Source organism: Molossus molossus, unplaced genomic scaffold (assembly GCF_014108415.1).
Source record: "Molossus molossus isolate mMolMol1 unplaced genomic scaffold, mMolMol1.p scaffold_m16_p_1, whole genome shotgun sequence".
Lineage (NCBI taxonomy): Eukaryota > Metazoa > Chordata > Mammalia > Chiroptera > Molossidae > Molossus > Molossus molossus.
In genome coordinates, this window is record NW_023425344.1 from 157,290,677 (window position 1) to 157,318,609 (window position 27,933).

A 27,933-nucleotide genomic window follows, 5' to 3' on the forward strand; every position below is an offset into this window, starting at 1 on the left:
ATTCACCTTGTGCTTCTGTCCTCTCCTTGCCCACTCGTCTTCCCTGCAGTCATGTTCTGGCCCCCATGGGCCTCACCACAGGCCCTGGCTCCTTTTGGGGTATCCCCAGCAGCTGCTGCTTACTGGAGGGGCTGGGCTGAAAGGAACAGGCGCCAGGGCAGAGGACAAGGGGGAAGACCACAGATGGGGAACAAGGGTCCCCAAAGGCAAGGAGGTTTAAGAAGTGACCAAAAAATGTAAAGGGGCCCATAGGGAGGGAAATAGGGGTAGGGGTTTGTGAAAGAAGTGAGTGAGAAGAAACGGTGGTTTGCTACATTGAAAGGAAGCATTCAGAAACCAAACTGCCCTGTCCAGCCCTTTCCTCCTGGCACTGCCAAGATATTTTTGGCAGCACTGGCTTTCCTAACTCACAGCTGGGAATGAGGGGATGTTACCTCTCCTAATAAATACTCAGTCCTAGGGCAAGGATGGGTCTCCCAGTCTCTAGGCTTCTCCCCATTACCAGTCCCTCCTCCCCACCGCTGGGCATGACCAGGGCAAGGCTGAGTTGCTTTGCCCCAGGATCACCGTACCCATGCAAGGACTTAAAGCCATTTGATCTTCCAAAGATGAGGTGCTTTAAAGAAACCCTTAAAATGGGGGGAAGTGACACAAACAGGAAAAAACCACTTGTTTGATGGAAGAGTTTTCAGGGTTGGTTTTTTTTGTTTGTTTGTTTTTCCTGTATTTTCCAAGTTTGTTTCTCTTCAGTTCATTCCTCTGGTCTATCCATCTCTTGCTCCTGCGCACATGTGTGTGCTCTCTTTTTTGGTTGTGTGTGTGTTTCAGTTTTTTTTTAAGAACTTTGGATTTGCCATTGGTGGGCAGCGCCAGTCCCAGAGGCTGGACCCTGACGTGGCAGGGCTGGGACAAGGGGCAGGCCCACGGCTGCTGAGAGGATCTCTATGTTTAAAGCCTTTGAGAATAAGTTACTGCAGTTCCCAGGGTGCTGGGTGGGGGTTGGCAGAGGGGTTCCTGGTGGCAGCTTCCCCTGGAGTCCAGGCCACAGGGGCTCCCTGTCAGGCAAGGTTAGGAGGGAGGGATGTGGGGAGAGTGAGCTGGGAGCACTTCTCCCCCTGCCAACCTAAAGTTTGGTTAGTTTTCTGGGCTCCCTGCCCATCCCAGGCTCCAACCTTGGGAGCCAACTGGGTATTTGGAAAGTTTTTTGAGCAGTATGGTGCTCTAGACAAGGGGCAGGAAGGAGAAAGGGGATGACAGTTTATTTTCCTTCACCCTTGTTGTCTTGGGGTTTCTTTTTTCCTTTCATCTTCTTTTTTTCTTTTCTTTCTTTCATTCTTTTTTTTTTTTTTTTTTGGTGTTTTCTCAGTCAGTGGAACAGCATGGGAGAACATGTATTTGTGTGTGTGTGTGTTCATAGAAGTTGGGGTATGACTGGGAATTCATTGGGGAAAAAGGGTGTAGGAAGATCAAGGACAGAGTCTGTGTGTGGTGGGCAGGGCAGACATGAATGAATAATCAAGATAAGATGAGAGTGATCTATGAAGACATAGGGCAAGGAGTTGTGGAGAAGTGTGTTTGGGGAGGGGAGGAGGCAGGACTCTGCTGGAGGTGGGGTGTGTGAAGCCCACGGAGGGTGGGAATTGAAAGATTCCCAAAAGGTGGGCAGAGCTGAAGGTTGGGGTGAGGGATTTGAGCTCCCACCAAATACCCCTTGGGGTAAGAGAGGGAGCTCCAGGCCCTCCCCTCTCCCCAGATCTTGGTTTATCTGTTTATAAAGCTAGAAGTGTAGAGGTAGTAGTAGTTTTTGGGTTGGAGTCCGTGTGAGGTAATCTTGCTTCCTCTTTGGCAAAGGCCACAGCAGCTGGGGCAGCAGTGGCGGCGTTGGTGACAGTGATGGGTGGGCCCCCTGGGGGTGGGGCCGCCTTTCGCCTGTGGGCCGAGGAGCGCAGGTGGGAGGCCAGGGCTTCACGCCCACTCAGCAGCACCTCACATGCCAGGCAGTGGTAGGTGCAGATGGGCACCCGAAGTGGGGGGGGCACTGAACCCCCAGAGCCCCGCCCAAAGAAGCAGAAGGATCTCTGATGAGCAGCAGCTGGGGCCTCCCCTTCAAATGCCATCTTGCATTGGCGGCACAGGTAGCGGTGGGTCACATCCACGGTGGAGATGCCAGTGCTGCCTGTCAGCAGCTCGTCCGCCTCCCCGGCCTCCCCGTCCCCTGGAGTGGGCAGTTCAGGAGGCTTTGGTGGTGCTGTGGCTGTGGGCTCAAGGGGCTGGGATGGTGGCTGGAGGAGGGTGTTGGGGAGCAGTCCGATGAGGGTCTGAGGTATCACGGGGTTCATGGGAAATAGCCCCTTCTTCATGCCATAAAGCTGTTGGAAGTAGGCTCCCTGTAACTGGGGGCCAAAGACAGCCGGTGGTGTGGCCCCTCCTGCAGGGGGCAGTGGGAAGGGCAGGAACTGGCCTCCCAACAGGGCTGGGACAGTGGCCTTCAATGCTTTGAGGTTCTTGAGGGCATCAGTGGAGGAGTTGGTGGGGGCTGCAGTTGGTTTTCGCTCACCAGAGACCTTGTCCCCAGAGGGCTCAGGAGGCAGGCCTGGGGCAGGGTCAGCGGGGCCTGCTGTGGAGGTGATGACTTGGTCGGGCACAGGTCTCTGAGGTAAGGAGCAGCCTGGGCCAGCAGACTGGACCACTGTGGAAGCAGGCAGGACCGAAGTGGCGAGGCCAAGGAGGCCTGAGGAGGCCGCAGGGCCTAGGAAGATGAAAGGAGTGATGAAGGATTAGCCACTTCCTGGCCCCTCATCCTTCCTGCTATAGGCCACCTCCAGCCTCCCTCACCCATTCCCACCACTAGCTTCCATGCTCCCTTTCCTCCCTTCTTTTCCCCAAGAGCCTGAAACAAAGGAAGGCCACAGGAGACTGGAGATGGGAAGAGTCAAGAAGGAAAAGGAAGGGCATGATATTAGAGGAAAATGCTCTCTGAATTCCAACTCCCACCAAACTTTCACTCACCTGAATTGAAAGGAGCTAAGCTGCCCAATGGGGGCTGGGCCAGAGCTGGGCTGGACAAAAGAACTGGGGCCAAGCGAGGCAAGGCTGGGGCAGCCCCAAGGGGCATAGAAGCAGGTGTGGTAGTAGGTGGGGCCTTGGGGGCCGGGGATGCCTCAGGTGCTGGGGCCAAGTCGTAGCACTTGCTTTCACTCTTCAGCTGGGCTCGGACCGCCTCCTTGAGCTTGGCCAGGTGCTGGCGGGAAAAGAGATGGCCGCGGCAGGAGACGTAGAAATCATACTTGACATCACAGTAGGGACAGTCAGTGCGCTGGGCTCCCAAGGGGCCCTCACTGCTGCCCCCAGCCCCACCAACTGCTGCCCCCTGCAGTTTGGCCTTCTTTTCCTTGGCACGAGCATTCTGGAACCAGACCTGGATGACTCTCTTGGGCAGCCCAATCTCCTCCCCCAGCACCTCGCACTCCTGCATGGTGGGGGTGCGGTAGGCTTCATAGCAGGCTTTCATGATCTTCAGCTGCAGGCTGCTCATCTGGGTCCTGTAGCGTCGCTGCCCCATTCCATCTGGAACCCCGGCCCCACCTCCTGGTCCCCCATTGGTCCCTCCAGCCCCAGGGGACTCTGGTTCAGCCAGGCTGGAAGCAGAAGAATCGCTTAGATCCCCTGCAGATGGACTGCAAGCCTCACTCTCAGGAGAAACTTTCACAGGTTCTTCTGGGCCCTCATCCTCACTGGGGGGAGGGGGAGGTGGGAGAGGGAGAGGTGACTCTGGTGTTGGGGTGGTGACCTCTTTCCCAGGAGGCAGGAATGGCAGGGGCCCTGCAGTAGGGGTGACTGTGGGGTAGGGAAAAGCAGGTGCTTCTCTCTTTGGGGCCTCCCTCCCAGGCCCATCATCCACCTTGCCCAGCAAGAGGCTGAACTTGGGGAAGGGTGCAGGGGTGGGTGTGACAGGGGGCTTGACTGCTGGATTGGGCGCTCCCCCAGGGGTGCTTCGAAACTGGCCTTTCCTCTCTCGGGCCCTGGTATTCTGGAACCAGACCTGCACCACTCGCTTTTTGAGCCCCACCTCCTCGGAGATGCAGTCGAGCATCTTGCGCGTCGGGTTGGAGTCCTGCATGTACCAGCGGTACAGGATCTCCAGCTGCTCGGGCAGGATGGTGGTGCGCAGGCGCTTGTCCCTGGGGGGCTCACCCTCCCCTCCACCCCCTGCTTCACTGCCTGTGGGGGACAGGCTGCCATCCTCGTGCTTCCGTTTGAGGGGTGGCCCTGGCACTGGTGGAGTGCCTGCCACCAGCGGGTTTCGCTCTCCAAACACCAGCAAGGGCAGATCTAGGAGGTGGGGGGCAGCACTGGGCTGCACAGATGGCAGGAAATGTAGTCGGCGGTGACTGGTCAGGAGGTCCTGGCTGGGGAAAGATATGGCACACTGGTCACAGGTGTGGACTGGGGAAGGTGAGGGAGGAGCCCTCCCTTCGGGCTCTCTACCCTCTTGCTTTGTTGCTTCTGCTAGGCTCAGCTCTTCCCTGTCTGGAGGTTCTGGTGATGGGCCCTCGGGCTCTTTGGGGGGTTCCAGGCCTTGTTCCTCCTCTGCGTCTTCCTCCTCTACTTCATCCTCCTCTTCCCCTCTCTCTGCCTCTTCCTCTTCTTCTTCTGGGGGCTGGTCATCATAGCATTTCTTAAGGTGTCGCACCAACTCAAAAACACAGGAGAAGGTGGTGTGGCAGCGCCTGCAGCCAGAGACTCCCCCAGTGCCCCCTGCGGTTGGCGCAGGTCCCCCCTCACTGGCATTTTTGCGTGCTTTCTGGCGGGCATTCTGGAACCACACCACCACCACACGGCTAGCCAGGCCCAAGAGACTTGCGAGTCGCTCCACCTCTCCATCCTTGGGGTAGGCACTGGTCTCAAAGAAAGACTGCAGGGCTTGGGTCTGGAACTCTGTGAACTTGGTTCTGGAGAAGCGGCGGCCTGCTGGCACTAGGGGAGGAAGATTCCCTCTGGGGCTTTCTTCCTCCTCTGGGGGCCAGTGTCCTCCTGTCCGGCTTCGCTCCTCAGGAGGCTGAGCCCCCCCTGTCTCAGGCTCTGGCACCAGGAAAGGTGGACCCAGTTGGGGAGCAGGTGAGTCCAGAGACCCATCAGGAGGTTTAGGGGGCTCTGCAGGGGGTGGGTATAGGCTATCATAGCTCTTTCGAAACTGAGCAGCATAACGGCTCAGGGCCTCAAAGGGCAGAAAGCGACGGTGGACATGCTCCTCGTGTGTCTTGAGGATGAGCATATTAGAGAAGAGTTTCCCACAGGCCCTGCAGGCCAGCTTATCCCTGCCCCCAAGGGCCTCTGGTGGGGGTGGGGTCGGAGGAGGGGGCACAGCCTGCTTCCCTTCGTTGTACTGGATCACCAGCTCAAAACCAAAATTTTCTAGAAGGGCTTTGGCTGCGGTACGGGCTGCCTCGTTGGGTGTTGGTTGGGGAGGTGAGGCTGTCCCTGCCTCAGTTCCCTCTTCAGCCATGGGGGGCCGCTCCCATTCCTGCTCAGCCAGCTCAGCCTTTTGGGGTGGAGGTTGGGGAGGAGGGGTGGCAGCTGGCAGGGACAGTAGGGGCGCAGGCCCAGCCAATGCCAGCTTAGGCCCAACCTTGAGGTCATGGAGGTAGAAGGGCAGGAGCAGCTGCTGCTGCTGGAGCTTAAACAGTGATTCGGGCACCAAAGGGAAAGGGGGCAGGACTGGTGGGCTGAAGAGAGGGGCTGGGAACCGGTGCAGGTCCAAGGGAGGGGGAGGAGGGGACAGGAAGGGCAATCCAGACATGAAGCCACTGGGGTCGGGGCCTTTCTTCTCAGTGCCTGCCTCCCCCTCAGTCTCGCCTTCTTTGGACTCTTCTTGGCCACGCTCTGGCCCCTCAGCCTTGGCATCAATCTTGGCGCCCCGTGATCGAGTCTGGTGCAGAACTGAGCGCATGTGGATCTCCAGGGTGGAGCTCTGGTTGTAAGAGACTCGGCAGACTGTGCACTTAAAGGGCTTGTCTGCAGCAGCAGCTGTGGCAGGCGCTGTGCCCGCCTCTCCCCGGGCAGGGCCAGAGGGGTCAATGGCAGCCTTCTTCATCTTGTGCAGGTGGGAGACAGAGTTATAATGGACTAGGAGGATATTCTTCTGTGTGAAGGACTCTTTACACACAGTGCACTTATAGGGCCGGGCAGGGTCTAGAAACTTGTCCAGGGCAAAGTTGGTGGTCTTCCGGTAGGTCAAAGGGTGGCGAGAGTCAGCTGGAGCTGGTTCTGCAGGGCGGGGCTCTCCAGCAGTCCCCTCTTCTTCCTCAGCCATAGGGGGAGGCAGAACCATTTCTTCAGCCTGGGCATCAGGTCTTGGGGCTGGAGAGGGGGCTGGAGAGGGGGGTTGGTCAGGGCTTCCTGTGGGCTTGTCTGGGGCCTCAGCTGAGGGTAGGGGAGGCTCAGGAAGAGGATCAGGACTCGCTTCTGGGGTCAGGTGAGGGCCTTCTGGGGAAGAGAAGGGGTTGCAATGAGAAGGGAACTTTAAGTCAGACCCACCCAATCAATACCTAGGGCAACTGATCCTTGCCTCAGTTGCCTTCAGGCCTTCTTGGTCTGTGGAGCCCAGGTCCCCTTTCCTGCCACCTTGGTCCTTACCTGCTGCCTGATCTCTGCTGAGTGCAGGCTCTGGCCCGGGAGCCAGGGGCTCTGGGCCATCCTCCAGAGGGCTTAGAGAGGGCCCAGGCAGCACTTTGGTCATAAAGGTCATCTCTACAGTTGTGGCCTGTAATGGAAGAAATCCTAGTGACTTTCCTCCCGCTCTCTGGCTACTCCTGTGCCTGTGCCCAGCCCCTTTTCACAGCTCCCAAGCCTCTTCTCTGGACAAACCTCCCACCTAACGTCTGCTTTTCCCACAGAGGAGAGGGCCTGGGCTGCACCTCTCCTGCCTGGCAGCCCAGGCCTGCTGTTGAATAGTTCTTCTCAGGACCTAGTGGAAGTGAAGGAAATGCTTGACTCTTACAGGCGAATAGAGGCAGCTAGATAAGCCTACTCTGAGGTTCCCTCCAACTCTAACATCCACCTTCAAATCTGTGAAATGCTGTTTCCTTCACCAACACCCCACCACCAACACCACTCCAACATGTACACGCTGCCCAGAGCCCTGCCTCTGCTTCTCCTCTTGCCCTTCCTGCCCGGCCCTGACAGGGCCCCAGGGCTGGATCCTCACCCAGCCTGTACTCACCACAAGCAGCAGCTTCTCAACACACTCAGGCACCACGTTGTGAAGGTGACTTAGGTGGAAGTGCAGGGCAGGCCGGCCCACCAGCTGCTCCTGGCACAGTGGGCATCTGTACTTGGGCTGCACTGCATGCTGGGACAGTGCATGAGCCCTCACCTGCTCAGACTCTGGGCTCAGGAAGCTGCAGTATGGACAGCAGTATACCTGAGGGGCACATGGCAGTGGAGAGGGTGTCAGGGATGGGGGGACCTACCATCACTCAGCCTGTGGCTCCTGGACACAGCCAGTCCCCCACTCATTCCCAATAAAGGAGGAGAGAGTCCAGGAGGAAGGCTTCACTGCAGACCCAGCCAGACCTAAAAGCTGGGCCCTCCCTCGTTTTCCATGGACTGGGACAAAGGCCTGAGCTAGGCCACCACCTTGCCTTCTTTCTTTGTCTGTCCCTCTCCCTCCATCCTGGCCTCTCTGTCTCTGCTGCCCTGCTCAGTTCTCCAGCTGACAGGGTGGACCTATACCTTCCTCCCTGGGATTTAGTTTTCTTTTCTCAACCATCTCACACTGCCTGTATCTTCTCCCTGAGACGGCTCCCCTTCCCTCCAGCACTTCCTGGACCCATAGTCTCCCTTGTCCTAACACACTGTGGCTCTCAGGGTCTCTGAACTAAATGTCTCAGGTAGGGTCCTCCCTACCTGACTCTCTGCTCTATCTGCTCAGAAGCCAGCTCATTCTCCCTCAGAGGTCAGCAGTTCCCACTTTCTTCCTTCTTGTCTTTTTCTTCCCTTCTTAATGCCAACCCTCTCCATAGCTCCCCTAGTGGCTCAGGAAATTCTAGCCCAGCGCATTCCCACCCACACCTCTGAAGGGTGGGACTGGGGCACCTGGGGTGGGGACTTGGAGGCCCCTGTCTCTGCCTTAGTCTCCTGACTGCCTGACCTCCAGCCTGCATTTACCTCCCTGGCTCACTTCCTTTCCTGCCCCCACACCCCCGTGGGCCAGGAGGGGGACCGCTCCTCTGAATGCACCTAGGCCAAGGAGCAGACATCGAGTGGGTCTGTTGAGGGACTAGGAGTTAGGAAGAGGGGAAGCTGAGGACATAAGCCATTATTACTGCAGCACGTTGCAGGAAGGCAGTCATGATAAATACTGCGTACTGCAGTTCCCGTTTGGAGAGCTGTGAGCACAGGATGGCACCTCAAGACCAAAGGCTGGGAGTTCCCTCAAAATCAACATTTTCAGGCCCCAGAGCTAAACCACTCCTGGGCCTGCCTAGGTCAGGCAGAGGCTTGGGTCCTGGAGACTTAGAGATTTGCAGAGCTTGCTGACTGGGTGCATCATGTGGGTTGGTGCCTCCACCCTCATGGAGGAGGTGCCAGGACACTTCCGTACAGGCTCAGGGCTTTCTGTAGGAGATGAACATCCATAGCTCGTCTTTCTGCTCATAACAGAAATAAAGAGCTGGGCAGTAGCTAGTTTTTTGCTTTTGCCTTTCTTCATTTCTTCACTTCTTTCCTCCTCTCTTCCCTCCACCCATCTCCAGTCTTTCCTACTCTCAGTACAGTTTCTCTCTTCACCTTTCCCTCAAATTCCTGCCCTCCCTCCCTCTGTGGCCATTCCTGGGGGCCAGCGCTGCCCCCTGTTGGTGCTGAACATCCATAACTGGGCCCAGGTGGAATTTCTTAAAGGTTGTATTCTAAGTAAAATAAGTCATAAGCGCAACAAAATTAGGTCTACCTTTGGTCTGAAATCTCTGTAAAGCTCTGCTGATTAGAATTTCAGCCTTTAGAGCATGAGCAGATCTCAGTAAAACTAGACCCCCTCAGCCCTTCCCAGTTACCCCAGTTCTGACCGTGGTCTGGTTGGCACTGTCTCCAGGAGGACCGGTCTTGTTCTCTGCCTCTTCAGAAGCTGAAGATGAAAGGAGAGGAGATTAATAGACTCTACAGACCCTCCTCTTCCTTTCACAGACCCCAGCTCTTAAGATGACCTGATTTGTAGAGCACAGCTTCCAGGGTGGAGGTGGGCTCTGGGGAGAGGGAGAAAGGGCAACACAGTGCAGAGCTATACCAGGAACAGTGAGGGGTCTGGCTCAGCGGGCTGACCCCAGGTTAGCGGGATGGGTCAGGTTTGGGTCCTCGCAGAGAACAGAAGCACCCAGCCTTCCGTAGCTCTACCATCCTTCCCTGATGTGTCCTTTCTTTTAATCACTTTTAATCCAGGCCTTGCTGGGTGTCTGGACTACTGCAGGGTCCTATAAGCATCTCAGAATGTATAGGATTAGGGATGGGGAGGGCAAGGAATGGAGGGAAATGGACCAGATGAGCAACTCACCCAACTGTTCTGTCTTGTTCTGGGCCTCTTTCTCAGGGGTGGGTAGCTCAGCTAAGGGGGCAACAGGAGCCTTCCCTGTGTAGAATGAGAGGAGAGTCAGCTTACAAGGATGAAGCATCAGGAAAGGCAGGAGAGAAAGCAGGACAAGCAGCCAGGCAGTGAGGGAGAAAGTGGATGGATGCATCAATAGGCAGAGGACGACAAAAAGAAATACAGAGGATGATGCGGGGACTGGGGGGAGAATTCAGTGTTAGAACTGAGAGGGCCTAAGAAATCATCTTTGGGAGTCCAGCCTCTGTCACTTGAAGATGAGCAAACAAATCCAGTGGTAGGTGACAGGAACAGGACCAAACTCGGCTCCTTGTCTTGGAAGTGAGAAGCCCAGAAATGAGGGAGCTGAAGAAGGAAGGTGAGGTTGAAAGGAAGCAGTTGTGGTGAGCGGGAGGCGGCAGGTCTAACTGGGAGAGGAGATTACCACTCAAGGAAGAATTGACAGATGTGTAGGAATTTATTTTCGGTGGTGGCCTAATTAAAGTGTTAAAGTTCTTTAACTCCATTCAGCCTAGCGCCAGGATCGTTAGCTATTGATCTGGGCCCCTCCGGCACTTAACTCCAGCCAGCATATTGGCAATTCAATTAGAACCAGTCAATGCTGCCTGTTCCTGGTTCCTGCTGCCCCTGCCCTCACCCTCGCCCACCACTGGCCTCTATGAAGCCCGGACGCTGTGCCCACCTCTGACAGCCGCTTCCGGGCCCTTCTCCTACACCCTCTGGATCAGTGGCACCTGGTGGGCCCTTGTCAGTTTCTGCAGGTACAACTGAGCTGCCTAAGGGGAACCCCCAGCCCAGCCTTCAGGCTGACGACCTCCTAGGAAACGGGAGAAGGCTGGGGAGCTTGTGAAGGGCTCCCCACCTATGCTGTCTTCAGACCATGCCCTAGCTCCCATCAGTCTCTGGCATGTCATAGCCCACTCTTTTCTGTCTTTCTGATTCTTCGTCCTTCCAAACCAGCTCCTGCCCACCCCCCACACCCAGCATTGCTAGGACACTGGTCACTACTTGGAATCACTGAGTGACTCCTCATCTCTCTTCCTGTTCTCTAGTCTCCACCCAGCAAAGTCCCTGCCCTTCTCTGCCTTCTCCCTCCAACAGCTTCTTGTTCCCTCCTTCACTCGGCAGCACCACTGCTCCTGAAATCTGGTTTTGTCACCCCTTCCAGCCCCTTTCCACCTGAATGCCCAGACCCATTCCTCCTTCCTTGTATCACTTTCTTGTCAGCTGCCCTACCTACTGGCCCTTCCTCTCCAGTCCCCTTTCTCACCTGGAGTCCGGAGTGGCCCATGGCTGAAGCTCAGGATGCTCTGAAGAGCAGAGAGCCCTTCCTCGGCTGCCGGGCCACTCTGCAGCAGCTGCAGGCGCCGCTGGGCCTGGGCATCTCGGTGGGCCGGGGCCCGAAGGTGCTGCAACACGGCCAGGCGGGAGGGTGTCTCCCAGGCACACAGCAGGCAGCGGAACAGCCCCAGCTCCGCCCCCGCTGCTGCCCCCTCCATCTCCAGCAGAAACTGGAAAAATGGAAAGAAGTGGCTCAGGCAAGAACAGATACCTCCAGATCTCGGGGGACTCCTTTGCCTTCCCCAGGGGAGCCTGACCAGCCGCACCCTCTCCCCTTCCAGCCCTTCCACCCTCTTGAGCGCCCCTATTCCTTTCCTTCCTAAGGCCGTCTGAGTATCACTGCTTTTTCTCCCCGATCTCCTCTTTCTCCCACCCATCCGGGACTCTCTCGTAGTTTGTGAATGGAATCTGGTTCTGTTCGCAAACTTCTGAGAAGACGGACTGAGCGGAGGCAGATTCCTTCCTCCAGCCACACACCAGAAAAGCTGAATAAAGCATTCGATTCGCTTTGTTGGAGTCCACCATCCCGGTCTTTCTCCATCTCTTTTTTCTAAACAGTGTATTACCTGGTGCATCCGGGTCTGTTTTGCCAGTTCTGCTTCCCTGGGTTTTCCCATCACTTTCCCATTCTGCATATCCATCCCCATCTCCTTCCCACTCCCCAGAGGCTGTCTGCTCTGCCCTTCACCCCAGGCCCCTGCCCCTCTCACCTTATAGACCTGGCTGTTCTCCTCGTGGGCAGCCCCCTGGGCATGCAGCTGCATCTTCTCCTTGCTGTTGGACTCAAAGTCACAGATGTTGCAGCGCAGATGCAGGGGGGGCACAGACCCATAAGGAGCCCCATCTCCCAGGGGCATGGGGGAGGGAGTGCCCGTGGCCCCACCGCCCTCCCTCAGGTGGGCTGCCAGCTGGTACTTCTGAGCGTGTTTGTCAGTCTTGAGGTGGAGCTGGAAGTTGGCCTTGAGCTGGGTGCCATAGCAGCAGAGCTTGCAGCGGTGGGTGTCACCGGCCACCTCCTTCCACTCGGCCTCTGGGAGACTGCGGCCCATGCTGCAGTGGTAGAGCAGGAGCTCCAGGCTGTCCGTGCTGAAGGCCTGGCACACGAGGCAGCGGAACACCTTCAGAGACTGGCCGTCATCTGGGGGCGGCGAGGTGGGCAGGCCATCCGACAGGGAGCCCAGGAGCTGACTTTGAGGCAGGTGAGCGTCCGGGGAGAGGCTGCCAGGGGCTAAGGGACAAACAGATTAGTGGCTCAAGGAAGGAGTGGAGCAGGGTAAATGAGGATACTGCTGAGGGCATTGGGGTTACCTAAGTGGGGGGCTGGCCCTCGGGAGAGGGCAGGTAATCCAGTTTGAACCTGGAAAGGTTAAGAGGAGCAGAGCCCAGGGAGCTTACCAGGTGTAGGGAACTTTCGGGCAGGTGCCCCGAGGTGGTGGAAGCCATTGAGAAGCAGCTGGGTTTCCAAGGGCTTGTCTGGCCTCAGCGCAGGGCCAGGCAAGGGAGTCTGGGGCTGCCCTAGGGCCTGCGGTCCGAAGTACTGGAAGAGGTCAGGGGGAGTGGCGGGGGCAGCCCCAGCTGGGGGCGGAGGGCCTGGCCCCACCAGCCCAGGTGGCAGGCCCAGCGGCAGCCCCTGGTGGAGCATGAGGACATTCTGCATGTGCTTCTCAGAGGTCATGTGGATCCGCAAGTTGCGAGAGATGTTGGTCTCATAGCTGCACACCTTGCACTGCCAGGACGATTTGGTCTTGGGCTCCTTGTCCCCTGCAGAGGGTGGGAGCGATGCCTCTGGGGGACTTCCCTGCCCACCAGGCCCTGCCTGGAAGCCCTGCAGGTTGGCCAGGTGCTTGTCAGACTGCATGTGGATGCTGAGGTTGCCCTTGGTGGTGGTGGAGTAGTTGCAGATGTCGCAGCGGTAGGGCTTGTAGCCACAGTTGTAGCTCTCTCCACGAGCAAGGCGGGGGTGGGCCCCCCCAGCGCTGCAGTAGCTGCAGTGACTGTTGCTCTCGGGGTGCTTCTCCCGCATGTGCACATCCAGGGTCTGCTGGTACTTGTAGTGCCAGTTGCACTTGGGACACTTGAGCGTCTTGCAGGAGTTGCGCGAGTGTAGCAGAGACATGTGGCTGGACAGGCTGAGGCCCTGGAAGGCTGCAGGCGCTGGAGTGTAGTCGTCAGCTAGGCGGTAGGGCTGGGGTGGGTCACTGGGGTCTTCGAGAGAGCCCACTGGAACAGGGAGAGTGCCCCCCTCCTTGGAGGTGGGTGAGCTTTGGTTGAGTGGGGGGCAGAGCCCTCCATCCTCTTCTTGCCCCTCAGGGAACCAATCTGGCCCTGCCTTGCCTGCTGCCGTTGGTGATTCTTTGGCTTGGGTTTGGCTGGGGTCCCATGTCGCTGGGGTTGTGGAAGGGGAGGGTGGGCTGAGGGCCATGACTTCTTCTGTGTGCAGAACAAGAGCCTGGGTTTCTGCCTCAGAGGGGCCATCCTCGGTCTGGGCTACATTTGCCGCCTCCAGGTTCACTGTGCTGCTGTTGTCAAGGGGTATTTCTGAAGGTGGGCAAGCAGGTGGTTTTGGTTCCAGAAAGCTTAGGAGGGCCATGCAGCCCTCGTCCCCCTCCTGGAGCACAGCTGGGTTGCCCAGCAGGCCCTGGTGTTGAGCAGGGGTCAACTTTACACCATGAGACTGTGTATGACCCACAAAGGCCTGGGGCCGGCTGAAACCCAGGCGGCACAGGAGGCAGAGCCAGAACAGTGCCCTCTGGTCTCCCCCCCTGCTCCCGATGGGGCCATCTTTGGGATCTCTGGGTGGGTTTGGTGCCAGCTGGTAGCTCCAGAAGGCTCCATCCCTTCCCTCACAGGCGGCCGGAGATGGCGCTGAGGTATCATGGGACAGAATTTGGTCAGAAGAGCTAAAGCCTTGGATTGAGTCAAAGCCATGTTGGATGTGAAGGGCAGTGAGGTGTGCAGGGGGCGGGTGGGGTAGGCTGGGCTCTTCCTTGATGCCCGCCGCGCCCCAGGGGAAGCCCTTTGGTAACAACAGTTCACTGCCACCTGGCAGGGACAGCTTGGCCACGAGGCAGGCCTCGCCGCCAGCTGTGAAGAATAAATGGTTGCTGAGGTCCACAGGAGGGAGCCTTCCTCCTTCCTCCTCCTGCTCCTTGTCCTCTTCCACCCCCAAGTCCTTTGGTGGGAAGCCAGCACAGCCAGGCTCTTCTTGGGGCTCCCCAATCTCCTTTGGTGGGACAAGGCTAAAGCCCGACTCCAGGGGCTGTCCCCCTGGTTCTGAGGGCCTCATGCTCTCAGAGGTGGAGGGGGCAGCAGGGGGATCTTTGGTGACAAGATCAGGGGGGGTGCCTGGGAAGGAGGTGTGCGGAGGCGGGGGCGGGGCATTGTGCCCAGGGGGTGGGGTGGTGTCAGCAGCCGAGGATGAGCTAAGGGTGGCCATGGCAGACGGAGCAGTGCTGGGTGTTCATTTCAGCGCGACAGCCAGTACCCTGTAAGGGAAACACAGGGGGAGCCGGGTTGTCAGGTAGCAGGGGAGACAGTGGGCAGCGGACTCTCCTGCTACTCCAGCCCCACCCTCTACCCTGAGCCCCAGACTCAGGCACCCATTTGCCACACTGAAGCTTCACTTAGTGCCTGACAGCCTTCAAACGTAACATGTCTGGCCCTGGCCGGTTTGGCTCAGGGGTTAGAGCGTCGTCCTGCAGTCCAGAGAGACCAGGGTTCGGCCCTCCTGGCCCAGCCATTCTCATCTCTCTCCTGAGCTGAGGCAGTGGGTTCCACCTTGGCCTCCGCTGTCTCCACTGCCCCTCCAATCCACTTTCCTCTCACCCAGCATCCAGAATGTGCTTTCATTTAATTCTCAATTATGAAAAATGTCAAACATAAAAGTAGGCCAAAGGAATACCTCTGTCCTCATCACCCAGCATCAACAGTCACCAACTCATGGCCAGTCTTGTTTTATCTATGTCCTCACCCACTTCCCCTTTTTCCTACATTGTTTAAAAGCAAATTTCAGGCATCATAAAGAATCATCTTTTAACATGTAAATCATACTATATTCTGCTTAAAACCCATCAATGATTTCTCACTGCTCTGTGAGTAAAATCCAAACTCCTTTCCCTGATTTGCAAAAGGGTCTGTCTGATCTGCTGCCTGCTTGCCTGTTCCTCACGCTGCTGCCTGGCTGGCCAGCTCTAGCCAACTAGCCCTGTTTCTCAGACACACCAAGCTCATTCCTACCTTAGGGACTTGCCCAAGCTGTTTACTCTGCCTGTAATGCTCTTCCTCCAGACCTCTGCCTGGTGGCTCCTTGTCATTCAAGCCTCTGCTTAAATATAGCCCCTTCCAAGGGGCCTTGGCTCTCTACAGCAGCTACACTCCACCCCGGGCGGGGGTCACTTCCTTAGGGATTTAATACTACCTGATATCTCCTGCTTTCTCTCTCCTAGAAGGGAAGTTGCATGAGGGAGGGACTGTCTGCTTTATTTGTTGCTCTAGCTAGCACTAGAAAGATGCCTACCTGCTAGTCAGTATATCTGCTGAATGAATGAGCTCTGGGGAAGACCCTCAGATTTTCCAAGTCCTCAAGAGGTAATTTCCCTAAGTCAAGGTCCTCTTGCCAGAGAGGTTACAGTGAAATTTCCATGAGTCTGTAAACACCTTCCCGACTCATCTCTGGTCACAAGCATGTGGAATTGGTAAGAGCTTCCCTGGCCAGTTGAAAGACAACAGGTTTTTTTTTTTTTTTTTTATCCTTACCCGAGGACATTTTTTGTTCAGGTAGAGTGGGAGGGAGAGAGAGGAAGAGAGAGAGAGAGAGAGAGAAACATCGATGTGAAAGGGACACATTGAGTGGCTGCCACCCGCACGACCCATCAGGGCCGGGGACAAACTGCAACCGAGGTACATGCCCTTAGCGGGAACCGAACCCGGGTCTCTCGGGACCGCAGGCTGATGCTCTAACCGCTGAGCCAAACCAGCCAGGGCGAAAGACAACAGCTTTTATATGATTAGCCTCCTCCTCCCCCACAAAGAGATAAAAGATAATAAATAATAGTAATAATATTACTAATAGCTGTAGCTATTAAGGTACGTACGTATACTATGGTTGGTCCTGGCACTGTGCTAAATGCTTTACATCATCATTTACTCTCACAACAACCTTCTTTCACACAAGGCAGCCAAGAACCAGAGAGGTTGAGTGAGGTGCTGATGGTCGCTCAGCTCCAAGGTGGTGAAACTAGAAAAGGACTGGCAAGGCAGAGCAGTGTCCCAAAGCTATGGCCTGGGCTCGTCCATCCAGACCGTCCCTCAGACACAGTACAGGCAATGGGCCTCCAAAGGTCTAGCCATCAGGATCCCTGGGCTCCCTCTAGCTGACTAGAAGCACCAAGCCTCAACATGCTGCTCCCAACCTTTTCATCTTGACATGCCCCCCCACCCCAAACTCGCCAGTTCCCCATGCCTCACCATTCTATACTCCTCCCAGTGTCCCGAGTGGCCTACGACCTCTCCAGTTCTTAACATCAGCAGATCTCTACATTAAACCGTTAGCGCTCGGGCCAGAGTGTTTCAAGGAAGGGATGAGGTGTATGGCCTCTTCTTCCCTGGGCCACCTCTAACCCTTGCCTCAAGATTCCTGGATTTGGAATGGGTCCTTGGTCTGGCCCCACCTGGCCGCAGGCCCTATTCCCGATTCTCTCTCCCCTCCTGGGAGACTAGCCAGGCGTGAAGTGGAAGCCATTAAGGAGCTCCAAGTGGGGCTGGATCAGCATGCTAATGAAAATGCAAATCTGCACCTGGGCAGGGGGTGGAGGAATTAGGGGGTGTGGGGGGGAGGCTTGAGAACCAAAAAGGAAGTGAAGGAATTAGATGGATGGGAGTCCATCCTAAACGACCAGGGAGAAGCCCTGAAGTGGGACAAGGGATTCCCCCTACGCAATCCCGGGGTGGGATAAGTGTGTGAGAATCTGAGATTCTACCGTCCCCTACCCCCATAGCAGGGCCCAGGGCCCATTCACTCACTGCCCCACCTGATGGGAAGAACTGAGGCCAAGCAGGAGGGGCCTCTCCAGGGCCCTGTCACTGAGGGCTGGACCCGGTGGTGCTGTCTTTCCTGGGCCCACCCTGCCTGTATCACATCGATCGGCTCCTTCTCTCTGGCCCCTGACTTACAACTCTAGATCCAACTTCAGAGGACAGTGAGGAAGATCTAAGCCCCACATCCTCTCTCCAAAGCTGCTACTTCCCAAAACAAGGGGGAAAGCCAGCTGATTTGTAGCTAGAAGCCCTAGGAGCTGAGCTTCGGGCGGGCCTGTGTGTGAGACCCAGATTGCCGAGGGTAGGTCGGCAGCTATTTAAACTTGCAAATCTCTTCCCCGCCTCCCAACCTGCCCCTCCTCCTCCTCAGCAAAGAATTTCAATTGCAAATTTATCTCTGCCTCAGTGCACCCCCCAACTCCCCCTTCCCCTCCCTTCTCTGTGCTTCTCCCATCACCCACTATTTATTGCAAACCTTTAACTGCAGCAATTCTTTTTTTCATTTTTTCCCTCCATTTCCCTCCTCCTCATTCTTTTCTTCCTCCCCTCTCTGAATCTCATGTCCCTTTCTTTGCCCTTCCTACCTTGAACTCAGTTTTCATCTTTCTGGAGATGATGCAGAACCAGATGACAAGCCTAAAAGTTACCCCCTCTAGAGTTCTGCTCTTCGGACCACAGCCATTCCTCTTAGTTCTGGGCTTTCCTTAAGAGCCTCTCTTCTCCCTTTGGGCACATCTTAGGGAGAAAGCAACCCCTCAAAGGCCCTGGCATTCCTGCCTCTGGGGGAGGGAAGGGGGAAGAGGGTGGATCAGGGGTAGGGTGGAGGTAGGGGGGACAGTCAAAAGGAAAGAGCTGGGTAGGGGCAAGGACTAGGGGGCCCATGAGGAGAGGGTGAGGGGAGACTAGCAGGCAGTGGCGGCGGTGTGATTAGAACGGAGATTGATGTGAAGGGGCGCCACAGACGGCAGAGAGAGTCAATAAAACGAGAGGATCACATTAGAGGCGACAGAGAGAGCTTTAAATTACAAGGCTGCTGCCACCGAGGGGGATGGGAGGAGGCAGGCCTGGAGCCAAGGGAGGGTGGAGAGTTCTGAGGGTTTAGTCATCTCCCAAGATGAATCTTCCAACTCCTAACCTGAAAGGCCCTCCACTCCAGACCACCCTTGCTGTCCCCTCATTCCATCTCCCTCCCTATGCTTCCTACCCTCACAGCATGACAAGAGGAGAAAGCTATGGAGAAGTAGGAGAGATTTTTTTTTTTTGGTCTTGGTATTGCCCTCCTCCACCTTCCAGATGGGAAAGGAAGTATGGAAGGGCTACTTTCAAAGCTCAGCTAGGAGGGTTGTCGCCTAATTATTGAACTGCAAATGTTCTTTGGGAAGTGGACAGAAAGGCACCCCACAAATAGCTGGTTGAAAATCCCTATTTCTTGATATGCACTTCCTGTTCAGAGGGCAGACACACAGTACTTAGAAGTGGGAGAAGCCAGGGAGTCAGGAGGCTCCCAGGTGGACAGCAGGACCCAGAAAGCTACAGAGATAGAGATGTTAGGAGATAGAGAGACTCAGTGTGAAGTTGTGGGTAGCTGAAAGGTGGGCTCCGAAACCACCCAAGCCAGGAAGATTACAGGGAGACTTCAGAACCAGAGAATTACAGAAGCCAAAGGGGCAAGGGCAAAGGAAGGATGAAAAACTGAAGTCTGAGGAAAGAGACTCTGCCCCTTACCGAGGAGCCGGGCATGGGTGCAGGATGGCTGGCATAACTGGAGGCAAAGCCAGGGAGGGGCTCGCCCTCTGGAACCCCCGTAAGACCAGGACTCCCCTTGGGTAGAGTCCCCCTCACCTCCCACCAACCAGGAGAGGAAAAGAAACACTACTGCTCCCTAGTGGTTACAGAGGGAACATCACCTAGGAGAGGACTGGCCTGAAGGGGACAGACAGGCTTTCTCCTCTGGGCTCCCCTCCTTAAAACAAAAAAAACAAAAACCCCTCTCCTTTTTTTAAAACTTGACAAGGCAAAGGCTTCCTCAGCAAAGTCTGCCAGAGGACACCAACACGTTAGCTTAAAATTTGCATACAGTGATCTCTCTCTCCCATTTGGGGGGGAGGGGGAGACAACCAAATTTTTGGTGGCCTTGTTTTGACAAGGCAAAAAAAAAAAAAAAAAAAATTGCATACAATGATTTCCACATTAGAGCCTTCCAGATATTTTTTTGCTTCACTTATCCAGTAGTTCAGACTATCCTCTTTCCCTAATTCAGAGTCAAATTTTAGGGCCTTTTTCCTCTGAAATCCTCGCCTGAGGCACTCTCTTTCACACTCACTTCCCCTTCCCTCTCTCCCCTTTTTGACTCAACCTGTTCCTTTCAATAGGCTGCCGCCATGGAGAGGAGGGAAGGGAACAGGACAGATGGAGTGTGTGCACCCTGTGTAGGGGGCAGTGTTTGGTATAAACAGCAAACAAACTTTAACTAGATGAGCTATATTTTTTAAGGCAGTGGAGAACCTGGGCTTTGGATTCATACAGACCCAGCTGGGATCAATCCTGGCTACCCCACTCAGCTATGCAACCTCAGTAAGTTACCAAGAGTCCCAGTTTCCTTATCTGGAAAAATGGGAATAAGATACCTTCCTTACCAGTTGTGGTGAGGACTAAACTAGGTAACCTGTGCAAGTGCAGTCAGGTTAGTTATTTTCCTTCTCTCTTGACTATCTCCTCCGATAGAACAGAGCAAGGTGTTTGCAGGTAGGCTGACAACTTTCCTTCTACCTTGCCCCTTCTTGACCAGGATTCATTGTCAGCTGCCCTTTTCAATTGAGGGCAGATTCTTTGGTGGGCAGGATTTAAATCTAGCCTGCCCAGCAGCAGAGTTCATTTCTCACTTGGCCCTCCCGACTGCTGGGCCTATAGATACCCCATTAACCCAGAGCAGAGATTGGAAACTTTGCCCAGACTCACACTTTGCCTGGGTGCAGAAGCAGCTAATACTTGGATCAGACTAGTATGATCTCACCCTGGCTGGTTTGGCTCAAAGGTCGGAGCTTCTGCCTGCGGACCAATGAGTCTTGGGTTCGATTCCAGTCAAGGGCACATACCTCGGTTGTAGTTCCTCGGCTCTGGTCTGGCAGCCAGTCGATGTGTCTCTCTCACATCGACGTTTCTCTCACATCGACGTTTCTCTCTCTGTCTCCCTCTCTCCCACTCTATCTGAAGATAAATAGAAAAATATCCTTGGGTGAGTATTAAAAAAAAAAAAAAATAGTATGACCTTGGCCCCGGCTGGGTAGCTCAGTTGGTTGGAGCACAGTCCCGATAAACCAAGGTTTTGGGTGTGATCTCCGATCAGGGAACATATAATCAACAACCAATTAATGTATAAATAAGTGGAACAACAAATCGATGTTTCTTTTTCTCTCTCTTCCTTGTCTCTCTAAAATCAATCAATAAATCAATAAAAGAATTTAAAAATATAGTATGAAATCTCCCTGCATTTAAAACTATCATTTTCTGTCTCTAAATCTTACCTTCTATATTTAAAACAAAAGGAGGTACTCTTATTTCTCCATTTTAATTCTACCTAGCTCTCCTAGACCTCTTCCTCTCCCCCCAAAATACCTGGGGAGTGCTTACTTTGCGCAAGATAAATTTTGTCCAAAAGAGAATGGCAGGAAAAGGAGTGTCATAGAGGGTAAAAAAAAGAGAAGGCAGAGAAAAGGGAGGAAGAGGGGAGGGAGAAGGAAAGGTGGGGAAGTGTGTGGGGGCCAGTGAGAGGGATGGAGCAGGAGGCTGTGTCTTTTTTTCTTTATTGATTTTGGAGAGAGGAAGGGAGGAGAGAGAGACAGAAACATCGATGAGAGAGAACATCAGTTGGCCACCTCCTGCATGCCCTGCATTGGAGATCAGGCCCACAACCTGGGCATGTGCCCTGACCGGGAATAGAACCCGCAATCTCCTGGTGCCTGGGTCGACGCTCAACCACTGAGCCACAGCAGCCACGCAAGGAGGTTGTGTCTTATACCTTGCAAGATGCTTAAGGTAGGCATGAGGGAACTGGGTGAGGTGTGAGGAGGGAGAAGAAGCTGAGAGAAAGAAGATGGGAGATGGATAGGGAGTAGACAGAGGAGCAGACAGGGGTAAAAGGGAAGCTATGGGCTAAAAGCACAACCCAAGAGTTGAACATCCATCCACATTTGCATGGCTGTGTTGAGGTATACTCCAGGGAGGACTGGAGACTCTTGCCCATGCATCTCCCTCAATGAGGCCACAGTGTTAGGACAGCCATGTGGAGCACTGGAGCGACTCAGGCTTAGACCACTACACAGGGCCAGCTCTGAACCCTTTTTCTACATGAGCACTTGGGAATGAGGGACAGGAAGTGGTGCTCTTGAATTCAGATTCAGGATCTTATCTGATCCTGGCATGGGAACCTCCATAGAAGACCTTTGATCTCCCAGGACCTGAAAGGAGTCACATGCAATTCTTCTAGAATTATCTGGAAGGATACCATTGAAGTGACTGTGTATCTAAATAAACCCTTCTAGTTCTTTGATTCTACATGACCGCTTGTGATGGTAATAATGACTCCATTTAAATACTATTACAACAATAACTAATATTAGTAATAAAATAACATCTTCAAATGTTTACCACATGCCAGGCACTGTGCTGAGCCCTCTGCAAGCATCACATCACCTACTCGTCCACTACAAGCTGATGAAATAGATAGAGCTATCCACAGCCATCTTACAAACATGGAAACAGGCTTAGATGGGCTAATATTTAGAGTCTCTCACTAGGAAAGAAGTAGAGTCAAGACTGGACTCAGAGCTCGCTCAGCTGGTGTGGCTCAGCTGGTCGAGCATTGTCCTATGCACCAAGAGGTCATCGAGTTTGAGTCCTGGTCAGGGCACATGCCCAGGTTTTGGGCTCTATCTCCAGTAGGGGGTATGTAGGAGGAAGCCAAGATCAGTGGATGTTTCTGTCTCTCTCTCCCTTTCCTTTCCCCTTTATCTAAAATATCAGTAAAAACATTTTTAAAAAAGATTGGACTCAGATAGTTTGACCCCAGGGCTCTGCTCTTGAGTTAATTTGTAAGCTTCTAAACTCTGGCTGGCATGCATTTTGAATGAAGACTTTGAGTTTGTTACTCTGCCCTTATGCATATGTACTATCATGCTACTCTTTGAGCTTGAAGGCCTTAGATGGCAGTCTCCCTGTTAGTTTCTTAGTATAAGATGGGCCAGAACAGGCCCACTGCTTTGTGCAACTCCAGTGGGTGCCATCCACATTGTAGTCTATGCAGGGGCCATGGCCACTGTGTGTGGGGGGGGTGGGGGTAGGGTGCGCACACATATGTTTGGGGCTGGGATTGGAGTGAGCAGAGATAGATATCAAAGGTTGAGTTATTTGCCCAGCTGATATGGCCCAATGGATTGAGTGTCATCCTCTGGACTGAGAGGTCCCGGTTTGATTCCCTGTCAGGGCACATGCCTTGGTTTCAGGCTCCATCCCCAGTAGGGGGTGTGCAGGAGGCAGCCAATCAATGTTTCTCTCTCACATGGATGTTTCTATCTTTCTCCCTTCCCCTCTCTCTAAAAAAATCAATAAAAACATATATTTTTTTAAAAAGGTTGAGTTATTTGACTGATGATGTGTGTACTTGTTTGTGATGTCTCTTAAAGCTGAACGTCTACACATGTGTATCCATAACAGAATATCAACTTCATCAGACAAATGGTATAGTATTAAAAATACAGCCTTCAGGGTCAGACAGACCTGGAATAAAATTTAATTTTACTCCTTATTATGTACATGACCTCGGGTGGGTTGCTTAAAGCCTATTTCTTCATATATAGAATGGGAAATAGTTCCTTATGGAGCTGTGTCCATTGAGATGATCATTACTGAGACTGGCCCTTTGTATGTGATTAATAAATAAAAACAATTATTCAACCACATGCCTTATTTCCTGAGTTGGGGTGTACGCATATGTTTATTGTTTTTTGATTATACGAGTGGCTGAGGTCCTGGGTGTAGCCCTGTCCCAGCACCTCTTCCAGGTTAGGAAGCTGCTGGCTCTCAGGCCTGGGGCTGGGCCTCCCCAGCCGTCGGTTACACCGTGGGGGCCCTGGGGGTCACTCAGCGGCGGGGTGCCCTGGGGTGTGCTGCCGAGGGCCTGTTTGTGCTCAGAGGCCCGGCTGGCGCGGGCGTGTTTGGGGTGGTGGTAATTACTGGGATGGCCCAGCCCTAATGAGTGTGATCTCGTTACACTCTCACCGCCTCTAATGGAGCTAACCTCATTTCACAGCCATTAGAGATGGAGATGAGGCCCCGCCCCCTGGCCCCGCCAGCTGCAGCTATTTCAGCCCAGGCCACGTTCTGTCCCTCCGCTCGCCATTTCCCCCGTCCACCTCTCCTCCCCCGTTCTGCTCCTCCTTCCAGGCTTCCCTCTCCTGCTCCCCATTGTTCTGTTCCCGTTCCTCGTTCTGCGTCTCCCTTGCCTCTCCTCGCCTCCATCCCTGGTCCCTCTTCCCTTCACTCAGCACCCCCCTCTTCCTTCCGCAGGTCTGTCTGTCCTCCCCACCTCCATCTCCCGCCCCCTTCTCCGTGCCCCTCCCCCGCCTTTCTCTGCGGCGGTCCTTCCCTTCCCCCACGTCGCCCCGTCTGGCCAAAGGACAAATCTCAAGGGGGAAACCAGCAAAGACAAACAAGGAGTAGTGACTTCATTATTGTTCTTAATTTGCCACTTCGGTTCCTCCCACAAGGGTCAAAGTCAGCACGGCTTGAACTCAGGACTGACAAGGAGGCTGAGACTGCTCCCGCCTGCCTTGGCCACGTTAGGTCTTCCATAAACACAAGTCCTCCTTCTCCTGGCCTTCATTTCCCTGCAGGGACTCAGGGTCCGGGTTCCTCTCTTCCAGTTTGTTCGCAATCCTACCGCCTTCCTCTTTTCATTTAAATTGTGGCCTTCTCTCAGCACCCCCTCCCTGGAAGTCACATGGCTTTTACCTTACACTCCCTCTCCTCATCCTCTGCTGGCTGGCTTCTCCCACTGCTCTCTGCCCCAACCGTCCTGAACGTCTTTCTTGTCCTGCCCTTTCTTCTCTCTTTCTAACCTCAAGTGCACTCCTTTCCCTAAAGCACCAGGATTTAACTCTAGGTTTCAGAAACCATGTTGCATGAAAAAAAGCTGGAGTTGGGAGAAAGAAGGCATTTATGATCCAAGCAGGTCAGTGACACAGAACATGGAAGTGGCTGGATAGAAAGGAAGACAACTGCAATGTCAGGGGAAGCAGCAGAATCCAGACTGAGACATCCAAGACCCGAGACTCCAGATTAAACAGCTTCCCCTAAACCAAAGGTAAAGGAAGACAGAGCCAGAGGGCCTTGGTCTTGAGACTGGGGTCACAGACAAAACAAGGATAAAAAATTTGAGGCTTGAAATGGCATGTATGCCATCAGTTCCTCAGGGAAACACCATCTAACACTCCTGTCCCACCCTCTCCCCTCCTTCACTGAGAAGCCAGATGACTGGCAATTGACTCTTGACCTTCAGCCCAATCCCAGCCCCAAAGGGAGAAGCTGAGGGTAGCTGGCTGTGACTGGAGGAGACACTAGGGAAATGTCCACACATGAAGTAAAAATTCCTGGCCCACACCCACCCTGCCCCACTGACCACGTCAACATGCTACACAGGACCAGATACTGCACCTATACCTTCTTCCCTCCAAAGAGAACTCTTGCTATTTATGTCCTGCTAATAAGCACCATTCCAGTGGGTGGTCCTCCTGTGATTTCAAGGCCAAAAGCATAATCCCATATTCCTGCCCAAATATGGAGACGAGCTCCTGTTCTCTCATTTGACTTTGAAAAAAAATATTTTGAGGGATGCTGAGCTATCCCAGGAGGAATTAGAAAAGGATGTCTTCCTCCAGGGCTATGCAGTTCACATGCCAGTGGTACAGCTTGGTGACAGGAGAGCAGGTGGACCTCTGCCCTGTCACCCTTTAACCAGGCATCCTAAACAACCATGCACAGAGGCCCTGGTCTCTGGACTAGTTCCTGCATGATGGGAACACAGAGAGCCAATGGGATTATCTCAGAGTGTTAGAAGGCACCTCTAAATCTTTTACCCCTGTCTGACCAGCCTGGGGTGGAGGAAGGATGGGCAGGTGGTCCCCTGGGGCTTTCCCCAGAGAGGCAAGGGGCTCTGGGAAAGTGAGTGGTGGGATGACTGAGAAGCCAGAGAAGAAAGATGGAAAAATCAATGAAATGAGTTTCTAACGGTGAGGTAAGGGACCGCTGTGTCGACAGCCTGTCGCCTGCTGCAAAATATGAGTTGCCTAAGTCCATGGCAGCCGCTGACAGTGCATCCAGCCACTACCACCCTCCCTTCAGGCCCCTGCCCACCAGTCCCTTCTCCAGCTGTCCTGGCCTTTTTTATTAGAGCCCCTAGGGCTCCCAGCTTGCTCACTCTCTTCCTGCTCTTCCTAGAGTCCTCAACCTAGTCAGGGTCTTTCTGACTTATCACCAGGGGAACAGGACAGGTTATAATCCCTGACAGAGTGCTCTATGGCTTCTGTGTATTTAGACTTCCCGTCTGCAGATTTCACTCAGAGCTGCAGTGAGCTCTACATTTCTTGCCTCCCTCTGTTCTCCTAGATACCTCTGAACTCATTCAACAACAGGCAGTCAGTGGCAAGGCAAGCCCTTACAGGGTTCCTTACATCCAGCTCCGTGCTATCTTCCTTTTGGCCCACTTGGCCAATGCTGACTTCCTTGTAAATGCCTGGATTAGGACAGGGTGTTTAGGATGGGCTTAGTATTGATGTATGAACATTTTATTTGTGACCAGTGTATAAATATGGGTATGACCAATTCAGTTGTGGTTTCATGATAGGGGTGGGGATGCTACTCTGAGTTCAAATCTGCCTGCCAACTCTGTCTTTTAAAATAACTCTTAACCTTTTCTAGAAACCACTTTCTTTCTCTACCCTTCTCCGCATCTTCCTCTTGGGCTCCTACGACTGTTCATTCGTGTTTTCCTCCCATTATCTCTATAAAGACTCCCCAGATCAGCCCCTAGAGTGCACCCTGGCTACCTCCAACTGGGCCCCTAACCCAGTCTGTCCTCTCAGATCTGTTTCTTGGTTAACTCTCCTCCAGCCCTTTACTTCAGTTTCTGATTTCCCAACTTGCCCATTTATGTAGACTGAAGGGTGGGGTGAGAGAAAGGCAAGCAACTCTTTCCCTTAGCCTCTTCCTATTCACTCAATATTTGATCAACAGACATTTACTAAGCATCTTCCGTGTGACCGACACTATGCTAGGTGCTGGAAAACAGTAAGAAACTAGACAGATGCAGCCCCTGCTCATAAACCATCAGGACTAACCCGCGGTCTCTCACCAGAGAGCTTTATCTATCTGACTCGGAGTCCCATTTTTTTCTTTCTCTACAGTCAAATTCCATTGTGCCCTCTGGCAATTCAGAACCCTTCTCTTTTCTCTATTCCTGCATCATTTTACGCTCTCACATAGCTCTGATCCCTGCTTCTCTGCATGTCCAGCTTCAGTCTCCATTCCTAAACCCAAAGAGGTGCATTATATGTTTTTTATTAAGCCTCCTCCCTGCTTACATTCTGTAACTGCCATTTCCAGTTCTCTTCCCTGCCTGCCTTTCAGTCCTACCACTCCATTCTCCATGTCCCCATCTCCCCAGGTTCCTTCCTCTTGCTCCTGTAGGCCCTCGTGAACCTCAGGCACTCATAAACAAATCCTCATTCTGAGCTAAGTACAGCCCCAGGAAGGCAAGGTCAAGCTACCAGACCCAGAAATCCTACAGATCTGACTTAGGTCCTGGCCCCCTAAGTGTACAGCTCCCCAGCAAAGCAGCAAGTTGTTCTTCTGTGGGTTTCAAGGTAACACCAGCCGCTCTGACATCATGGAGGGAGGAACCCAGTCAGGTTGCCAAGGCAACACCAGCAATTTATGACATCAGAGGCCTGAGGTCTTTGGTTCTCAGGGGGCTAGAAAGATTCAAGTTCCTGTCAGCTAAAGTAAATAGGAATTCTACTTTTTCATCTCTTCACTTGTGTTCCCCTGGCTCGGGAATGAAATGCAAAGGCCTTTAGTGGGGTACTGAATGATTTAGCCAAAAGAATGAATGCTTGTGAGGTGCTTTCTCTCCCTTTCTCTTCACCAGATAGCTCTGCATGCTCTCTCTCCCTCTCCTTTGGCATCTCTCTCTTTTGGGGCTTCGCCCAGTGGTATTTCTGCTCTGCCTTTTTTTCCAAATCACCCCTCCTGCAGCGCTCTCTTTGCATCCGTCATGCTGTGTCCTCCTCACACCAGAGGCATTTGTTTCCTTTGATACTTCACCCTCTCCTCTTTCCCCCTACCAAGCTCTGTACAGCTCTGATCTGCTCCAGCACTCCTCGTTTGCCTTCCATTTACCTTCTTTGTACCACACTCGTCTTAGTCTCCAATTTCTCCCTTCCCCCACTTTATCATTGTATTCATCTCATATTGCTTTTTCTGTTGACCTCCTCTTTAGGAATATTCTATCATTTCTCTTCCTCTTTTCTTCTGTACTATCATTGAATCATTTTTTATTTCATTCTCCTAGTTTTTCATTAATCACCCCTTGGTTCCTCCCCTGCCTCTCATTCCACATGGATTTTCTTCCCTTCCTTTGCACGTTCTTCATGGCATGCATTTTTTTCCATCCCACACATCTATGGCAGCCAGTCTCTCCTTCCTTTCTGTAACTCTATTCATCTCTGAAATCTTCCATCTTCTGTCCATATCTACCTCTTCCTTTTACCTTCTAAACTCCTGATGTCTGGAAAAACAAGGATGGGCTTAAAACAAGGTAAACTTTCCAGACTCTTTATCCACCTTTCCCATTCTTTAGCATTCTGAATGAACCTGGCCCTCTGCATAAGATAGCTTCTGTCACA

At 53.5% G+C, this 27,933-nt stretch overlaps 1 protein-coding gene across 1 annotated transcript; it reads right to left on the bottom strand.

Annotated features, from left to right (window-relative positions):
- Positions 1–828: 828 nt before the first annotated feature.
- ZFHX2 (zinc finger homeobox 2) lies at positions 829–14,375 on the bottom strand. Its single transcript, XM_036274654.1, has 9 exons — positions 12,335–14,375; positions 11,650–12,167; positions 10,869–11,109; positions 9,548–9,622; positions 9,066–9,124; positions 7,223–7,423; positions 6,637–6,763; positions 3,010–6,486; positions 829–2,749 (listed from the first exon to the last, which is right to left on the bottom strand). Exons 1-9 carry the CDS (start codon positions 14,373–14,375, stop codon positions 1,770–1,772), a joined length of 7,719 nt encoding a protein of 2,572 aa, XP_036130547.1. The 3' UTR covers positions 829–1,769.
- Between the last annotated feature and the right edge of the window lie 13,558 nt (positions 14,376–27,933).

What these genes read in the sequence shown, in the direction of transcription:
- ZFHX2 (XM_036274654.1), bottom strand. Translation starts at nt 14,375, where the DNA reads ATGGCCACCCTTAGCTCATCCTCGGCTGCTGACACCACCCCACCCCCT. An exon ending in GAACAAGACAGAACAGTTGG is followed by an intron (nt 9,125 to 9,547) that starts GTGAGTTGCTCA and finishes TTTCATCTTCAG; the next exon opens with CTTCTGAAGAGGCAGAGAAC. An exon ending in CTTAGCTCCTTTCAATTCAG is followed by an intron (nt 2,750 to 3,009) that starts GTGAGTGAAAGT and finishes TCATCTTCCTAG; the next exon opens with GCCCTGCGGCCTCCTCAGGC.